This window comes from Silene latifolia, chromosome 7, assembly GCF_048544455.1.
Source record: "Silene latifolia isolate original U9 population chromosome 7, ASM4854445v1, whole genome shotgun sequence".
In the NCBI taxonomy this organism is placed as follows: Eukaryota; Viridiplantae; Streptophyta; class Magnoliopsida; order Caryophyllales; family Caryophyllaceae; genus Silene; species Silene latifolia.
In genome coordinates, this window is record NC_133532.1 from 11,294,952 (window position 1) to 11,303,896 (window position 8,945).

General features: G+C 36.4%; 2 protein-coding genes across 2 annotated transcripts; one reads left to right on the forward strand and one right to left on the reverse strand.

The window, feature by feature from the left end:
- Positions 1-152: 152 nt before the first annotated feature.
- On the reverse strand, positions 153-5,530 carry LOC141591736 (mitotic checkpoint protein BUB3.3-like). Its single transcript, XM_074412172.1, has 10 exons — positions 5,365-5,530; positions 5,144-5,274; positions 4,697-4,779; positions 3,217-3,468; positions 2,964-3,024; positions 2,540-2,620; positions 2,377-2,458; positions 1,581-1,681; positions 781-912; positions 153-411 (listed from the first exon to the last, which is right to left on the reverse strand). Exons 1-9 carry the CDS (start codon positions 5,467-5,469, stop codon positions 828-830), a joined length of 981 nt encoding a protein of 326 aa, XP_074268273.1. The 5' UTR covers positions 5,470-5,530; the 3' UTR covers positions 153-411; positions 781-827.
- A 1,459-nt stretch (positions 5,531-6,989) lies between these two features.
- Positions 6,990-8,560, forward strand: LOC141589721 (berberine bridge enzyme-like 4). Its single transcript, XM_074410347.1, has one exon. It carries the CDS (start codon positions 6,990-6,992, stop codon positions 8,556-8,558), a length of 1,569 nt encoding a protein of 522 aa, XP_074266448.1. The 3' UTR covers positions 8,559-8,560.
- The last annotated feature ends 385 nt before the right edge of the window (positions 8,561-8,945 follow it).

The window sequence follows — 8,945 nt, forward strand, 5'->3', positions numbered from 1 at the left end:
AGCGATGTCTCATAGGATTATCACCTACTTACGAAACGACGCCATATTATCACGGCAGACTCTGATACGTTCTAAATTTAAGACGGAAATAAAAAAGGATAGAAATGCAGCTGTTCAATTACGAGAATTGATGGACTACCCCAGTAATAGAATTATGCTGAATTAATCACCTAGATTTCATTATAACAAATGAGATAAATCTCACAAGTTCATTCATAAAATTCATTGATTGATTATTACACAAAAACTAGTGCCCTTATATAGCCCATAATAACTTGGGGAATAAGAAAAAAAGGCAAAATGACTAAACTACCCCTTACTAATGTTTCGGTGTGTATCAGACTCGTTTCGGTGTGTATCAGACTCGACACTCAGAATCAAGTCTTTTCCATCAGCGAACCCACTTTTGATCTGCACACAAAAAAACATGGTAGAATTTTATCAGGTAAAGTTATAAAGTAAAACAAAACGATATATAGAGAAAATGTCAAGTATAGAGAGGTTGTGCGTGGCATCACATGTTCTAAAAATGCGATCTTTGTCCCTTTTTCATGTCTCTATCTTGTGTCCCACTAACTCTCCTTATGACAGATCGATCACCCTTAATCATGTAAAACATTGTGAAATTATATCAAGGGAATGAGTGTCAAAAGATAAAGTATAGGGAGAAACTCGTGAGGGTGCTGAAGGGATTACTTCTGAACTAAACGACTACCTACTAAAATACATCATACAAGGGGAGTACTAAGTAATCAAATCCGTGAAGTGGCAAGTCCTTACCATTTCTTAGGTACCAACGGCCAAAGCATCTACACGTCGAACAATAGCTATTTTCGAGCAGAGCTCCCAGCCGATGCCGATCTCAAATAGTTTTCACCCATTTCTTGTATGAATATCTGAGGATGGTCTTCTCTGTTATAGAAATCAGGTGTTTACCTTAAGTTTCCTCTTGAGAATTCACAAATTCACAGTAAAGAATCACACATTTTACATAATAATAAATGTTTTTTTTTCGAAAACTACCTTATATTTATGGGTATTATTTTTTTTGTTTTCAACTACCTTTGTTTTCTTTATTTTTGTCAATAACTACCTCCGTTAAGAGTCTAGACAAATTTGTTCTAATTCCTGGCTGTAACCTATCTTACATGACTCTTTTATGCTTTACTCTTTGGGTTGATAGTTACTCCGTATTGGGTATATACAGTAAGATTTAAAGTTAAATATGGGTTGGTCTCACGTTAAAAGTAGCACGAGACCTTTCAAGTTTCAAGAGGCTAATTGAATTTGGAGATCTGGCGATAGTCTTGGAGTTGCCATTCATAGGTCTTAACTATTATCAGATCATGCCAAGATTGGTTTGATCCTAAACACAACAGTGGGAGCTATCTACATCCAACTCCAGACTGGCCTTTCCGCAGGCTAGAGTTCTATGGATAATAAACGATCAATTTGGATGCTCTTCATTTCTTTTTAACGGTCATAATCTTGACCTTTAGATTTGTTTTAGGAAATGAAGAGCACCCTGACACCTAAGAAATAACACCAAATTGAACATGGCCGGGCTTGAAAAGGCTTACAATTCATTAGCTTCTTGATAAGTATAACTTGAAGCGATCGCCAAAAGCTCCCCTGTGTGGTTGTAGGATAAGGAAGCCACAGAATTTGGATATCTTGGCAGCTGCTCACAAATAATTGTAGGTTATGAATATTCAACAACTGCTACGCATTTATCATATTTCAGATGCATGGTAATCAATTGCCCGATTCGATCCTATGATTTTACGATGTTAACTGATGATGATCCTATGATCAATATTTAAGATCCTCCCCACTTCTACCCATTTCTTCAATACAAAATAAAATCCTGATCCGATATACAACATAATTTTTCTATAACTACAAATGTTAAGACCGAACTATTCTTTTCCTAGGGATCAAGGTATGTCCATTGCTTTGTGAGACCAACAAAGTATTCCCTCCGTGGTTCAACAAGATGTTTACACTTTTATTATTTTATAAGGAGTATTTTAATCAAATTTAAACAATGTGTTGAAACAGAGGGAGTAACTAACTTTACACCCAATTTGGGACATTTGTGTCTTTCGAGGTGGATTTCACGTTCCTCACTCATGTGGAAGGATGAAATATGTTTGTCCTACCCTAAGGGAGCAAACTAGTTTTTTTTTTTTTTTTTTTTTTTTTTTTTTTTTTTTTTTTTGGATTCAAAAGTAAACAAAAAAAGCAAATATGATGTAGAGTAGTAAGCTCAATATGCAATGGGCTTGTAACTCTCCAATCAATTAACTTTGCTGATTCCCACACTAATCAGGTATATTAAGCAGCACTGCTGAAGTTAAGATTGATAAGGCATACCTCCAACAATCTTTTCTGACATTTGGCATCCCACGCAATGACATGTCCCTCGTAATCTCCAGTGACAAACACACCTGGGACACTATAGACCAACATAATGATCACCCTTTAAACCATTGGAAGAAATAATCAGTGATTCAGATGAGGAATACGTTATACGTACCGTGAATTGAAGGCAATATCATTCACAGTTACATGATGATACTTCCTGTTCTTTGATTTTGGAGCACAACGAAATGTATACCTGTTATACATGAACACACAACATATATTACTCCAACTAGCAAGTTGAAAAGGCATCATCCATCAGAGAAACATTATTACACCAGAGAATTGTGCTGTGTAAATCCAGTTTGAAGGATTGCCAAATATATTCATGTGCCTTTTGAGCAACGGCTTGTATTAGTGTACATATAGAACAAGAGATATACAAATACTATCTCACTGGTGCCAATGTGTAGTTGGTCAGAAAATGACATAAAGTTATATGCATATTTGAAGCGACAACTACTTCCATGCTATGTGAATCCACAAACATTAGAGTTTAGGAAGTACATATTCAGGCATTATTAGAACAAGAAAATTACCCCATCTCATACGAATTTGTTTGCAATGTTACACGACCATCAACTGACCCAACAGCAAAACCTTGAACCAAAGATAGAGAGTCATTAGCGTATGGCTATGGTGTCAAATTAAAAGATTTTCAGAAAGGTGAGGAGACTACACAAATGGCCAATATGTAAACAAACGGAATGCATGGGTATTTGAAGGAGGGGGAGGGAATGCTTTAAGAGCTTTATCACTCATAAAATGGATTATGCAATAGGCAAGAGCTACCTTCCCAGCCTGCCATGGCTCGTACACATCTTATAGAAATACTCATCGGTAACTCCTCTGCTTGAACTGCTCCACCCAATTTCCGCAAGTCATATTTATGTACCAACGATCCTGTGCCTACTAGCAATTCAAATCGACAAAGCGAAATTGACTCCGCATGTGAAGTAAAACCAACTGAACTTCGTGGGACTTTAAATGAGCGTGGATCCCAGGATAACATCTTCTTATCCCAGCCAGTAGTTATCACTTGGCCTGTAAAATTCAAGAAAGAAGATCATCTGGCAATGACACATCCATTAATTTAAAGACAAAAATTTACACAAATTAAACTATGTGCAAAAAGACATCAGTCCAAGAACTTCACGCAGATTAAGAGCTAAAGATACATCATTGGCTATGATCAAAATAATTTCGATGTCTTTTGAGATTGTAAGAGTAGAAATTAATGCAGATTTAAGAGTAAAGTAGGAGGCTTTCAGGGATTCAACAACGTCATTTATTTTGCAATCATTTGATTTACTCCAGCTTCAACAGCGTCCTTTGCTGAAATTTCAGAGAATGTTACATTAACCTGAAAAGGAAGTGCTAGTTGCTTGCTGTCGCAAATTACTAAAATGAGCAAGCAGATATATGTGATTACTCAGAAGAAACAAGTGTCTTCTTCAAAAAAAAAAGGAAGGAAATTATATGGTGTTCCCTGAGCTTTTGGGTTTTATTAGTTGTACCCCTGCGCTACCATGACCTCTTTAAACCCTCCTCTATAGAAACTATCACAAGCTACCTTTAACAACCACAAACTACTAGTTATACATCCATGAAGCATGAAGTGATCATCTACGGTGAGTGGATGGATTATTCAGTAACCTCATAAATTGTTGGGTGAGTTCGTAGTGTGAGTTAATAGGTAAATGAGTAATTGGTTGGATTAATAGATGGATTGATAGATCAACGAAGGGACAAGATAATAGAGATGACCAATAAAGGTCATGGTAAAGACTAGTGTAGAGTTTAGGTGTAAACCATAAATTTTCAAAAAGTTACGGGTGCCACGTAGAAAACCGAAAACACCAAGGTATACCATAGGATATCCCAAAAAATGATTGAAACATATATAAAACCTTGTGCATTCTATGTACCTGACATAAGAGAGATTATTGACAAATTTAGTTGTACAACATGAGAAACGCGGCAGAAAAATAAACCCTAGTACAACAAACGAAGTTTACATTGTACTCCCTCCGTCCCGGTCAATTGTTGTCCTTTGGGTTTGGCACAAAGACCAAGGAAATAGGAGAGAGCCAATAACTAAATGACAAGTGGAACAAATTGAATTTGAATGATCAAATTACTCATCAAGTTCATTCTCAAAATAGAAAGGACAACAAATGACCGAGACACCCCAAAAATGGAAAAGGACAACAAATGACCGGGACAAAGGGAGTAATTTATACCACCAGGCTGATATACACATCTTACTCACTTGTTTCATCAGAATATTCGATGCAGGTAGCTGAATCATCATGTTGCCCAACATCATTACAAGTTCCAGTTTGCAAGTCATGCCTACAGGAATAGCCAAATTCGAGATAGTGACATCTGATTCTCAGTAAAGGGCAGCCCGGTGCACGATGGCGTCCCCGCTAGGCGAGGGTCCGGGGAAGGGTCCCACCACAAGGGTAATTGGGGCAAGCCTTCCCTTGCAATTTTGGCAAGAGGCCGCTCCAAGGACTTGAACCCGTGACCTCACGGTCACAAAGCAACACCTTAACCGGTGCGCCAAGGCTCCCCTTCTAAAAATTGGAAAGCAAACTTGGTCCATGACGTTTTGAACTTTGTCTCGTCGTCTCAGTCAGTTGTTTACCTTTTTTTTACGAAGAATAAAAGAAAAGGTAAAGAATTGAATGGGACAGAAGAAGTAAAAGGGTACCTGAAAACGGAACCATCAGAAGAAACAGAGAAAGCAGTGGAGTGATTCTGGAAACAGCAATCGAGAATGGCAGCTTCAGTATGAGCTACTAATCTCAGCTCATTCTTATCGACATCGTATAATCTTATACTCTACAGTCATCAAACCCCAGAAATCAAATCCAAAACTAAGGTTGAAATTGAACAGAAGAAGAAGAAGAAGAAGAAGAAGAAGAAACTCACAGAATCCCAAGAAGAGATAAGAAGATTGTTGGATTGAGGAGCGAATCTAACCCGGGTAACACCATCTTTAATCGGATCCTCCAAATTCAGACGAATTCCACTCATTTTTCCAAGGGAGAAGAAACCCAAGTGGTGTGGGAAATAGAAAAAGAGAATTTGTGAATTAGGAATATAACTGAGACCCGTATGCACGGTATTTATAGAATTTTATTTTTCAGTTTATTATTTTTGAAATTTAAATTGATAATTTATCTATTTTTCATGTTTTTCATCATTGTATTTATCTATTTTTGATAATTTAATTGTATTTATCTATTTTTGTTAATTTAAATTGATAATTTATCTATTTTTCATGTTTCTCATCATTGTATTTATCTATTTTTGATAATTTATCTATTTTTCATGTTTCTCATCAGTTTATTATTTGTGAAATTTAAATTGATAATTTATCTATTTTTGATAATTTATCTATTTAAATTGATAATTTATCTATTTTTCAGGTTTCTCATCATTGTATTTTGATTTGAAAAATAAAAAATTAAATCGTAAAAACTCATGAAATGAGTGTTTTTTTAAAAAAAAAATTACCGAGAAATTAATGACGTTACTTTATAAATATTTACTAATGACATATTTTTTTAGCGGCAACTTTTTATCATAAATAATCAATGAATTTTTATCATAAAATTCTTAAGAAAAAAATAAATAATTTCTTTATCATAGAAAATCAAAATCTTAAGGTGATGGTTGAGGCCAACTATTATAAATATTTTTATTACGCTCCCTCACTCTCACCCAAATGCCCGTCGGGCTTGAAGAGTGGTTAGTTGTGCACCGGCTCCCCCGTACTCACACTAGCTCTGATACCATAATAGATGAATCATTTCAACCAAAACCTTAAGATGATGGTTGAGGCCCAACTATTATAAATATTCCTATTATTTATGCATAATGTGAAATATTGAATGTTATAAATATTCAAATCTAAAAGATTATGCTCATTTATAACCCATGTAAATATCTATAGTATAATACAAAATCCTATTTTAAAAACATGTTTGACCAGAAAAATTTGGAGTTTGACCAATTCATTTAGTAAATAGGGAATTAGTTTGTGGATTATTTTTGGTTCAATGACATATGCTGATTTGGTAGTAGTCAAAGTCACGTCGATAGCGGCAAAACTGCCTAGTTAGCTGTAATATTGTACTACGATTATACATGTTAACTAAATTGGTAGAACAACAAGGTTTTAAATTATCATTGTGGTGTTACTATTTTGATCTCCATTCCTACCCATGCACGAGTTAACTCGTTGACGGGTAATCGGTGACCCGAATAATTTTGGTTTAGGGCTCCTGATTTACCAGTTAATCAGCTAGTTGACATCTGCTAAACTAAACGGGTCTCAATTGGGGAAATTCGAATGCGGGAACTCAAATATTGACTTTGACTTTGCCATCTTCAAAATGATCCTAACATGGCAACACGTTTATGATTCCATCGTCCACGTTTTGATTTATATCCCTAAGAATTAACTGTTCCATTAAATTCCATCTATTATATAAAGTAACTTAACTTGCCATTGTATAGTATAAGAAAACACATTGTCAATTCTATACACTATGAAACTCTATACATTTCAGTTGTGTTTTGTGTTTTTGTTTTTTGTTTCAAATGTTTTAGCATCAAATTCATCAATTGATAGTTTCATCCAATGTCTCGAAACCAACTCAAACCCGGCAAAACCCGTCTCTAAAACCATTTTCACAACTACCGACCCATCTTTCTTACAGGTTTTACAAACATACATTCGAAATAGTCGATTCAACACATCCTCCACTCCTAAACCTCTCGCAATAGTCACGGCCTTGGACGTAACCCACGTCCAAGCAACCGTGCTATGTGCGAAAGTCAATGGCTTTCAACTTAGGATTAGGAGTGGAGGTCATGACTTTGAGGGTATGTCATATGTTTCTAAGGACCCATTTATCATCCTTGACATGTTTAATCTTCGGTCAATCAATATCGATTTAGCAAGTCAAACGGCTACCGTCCAAGCCGGTGCAACTCTTGGTGAGTTATACTATGAGATTGGTAAAATGAGTAATACCCTTGCCTTCCCGGCCGGGGTATGTCTTACCCTTGGCGCGGGAGGGCATTTTAGTGGGGGTGGGTACGGGCCCATGATAAGACAATTTGGCTTGTCCATCGATAATATTATCGATGCACAAGTCGTTGATGCTAATGGTAACGTCCTTAATCGAAAAAGTATGGGTGAAGACCTTTTTTGGGCGATTAGAGGAGGCGGTGGTGCTAGTTTTTGCGTAGTTTTATCATGGGAAATTAAATTAGTAGACGTTCCATCGACTGTCACGGTCTTTAAGGTACCGAAGACCTTACAACAAGGTGCTACGGATATTGTCCTAGAATGGCAACAAATCGCCCCAAAAATCGACCAAAAACTATTTATAAGAGTACAACCACAAGTACAATTTATTGGAGGTAGCAAGACGGTCCAAGTATCGTTCATTGGAATGTATCTCGGACGTGCTAGCACTTTAAGGTCGTTGATGGAGACGAGTTTTCCTCGATTGGGTTTACAAGCGAGCGACTGCATTGAAATGCCGTGGGTGAAAACACACTTATTTTGGAATAACAAACCACAAGGATCTCCAATTGAGGTATTATTACAACGGAATCCAACACCGGCCCACGTGTACTCAAAATATAAATCCGATTTTGTAAAATCTCCGATCCCAAGAGAAGGATTAGAGACAATATGGAATAAATTGATCGAGGTAGAAAATGTGATGTTGCAATGGAATCCATATGGTGGGATGATGGACGAGATACCGGAAAATGCGACAGCATTTCCACATCGAGCTGGGAATTTGTTCAAGATGTTGTATATTAAATATTGGAAAGATGATAGTGAGCAAGCATTGATCAAGAATATCCAAGCGAGTCGAGATCTTTATGATATATTTACTCCATTTGTGTCTAGTAATCCAAGAGAAGCATTCTTGAATTATAGAGATGTTGATGTTGGAACCAATGTTGATGGAAATACAGGTTTTGCTATGGATTTTTTTAAGGGTAATGTCGAGAGGTTGATGGAAGTTAAGGCTAAGGTTGATCCAAGTAATTTCTTTAGGTATGAACAAAGTATTCCGTTACAATCTAGCAATTAAAGAGTGTAAGACCCATGGATCATCTGAGTTAGTTATGTTCTTTTATAGTTTAATTTCAAGTTCTAACTCTATTATGTTCGGTTCAGTTCCAACTCCGTTGAGCACTTGAGCTCTATTTCAAGTCAGCTTCAGTTTAACCGAAACAAAAAAAAATTAAATTGACATGTGACCTGAAATAGCCTGGCCCGATTATGACTGCAAACCGAATTGATCTAACTCAATCTAGACCCGGCTTGAACTTTGATTGAGCTAATGCTGACCCGACCCAAAATCGCTCAACTTGTAATTGACCGGTCCAAATGATCCGAGCGACCTGAAATGACAAATATTATGTTATATTAATATTATATTATATAACCAAGTGGTGTTAGTCCAGTGGTAGCCGGG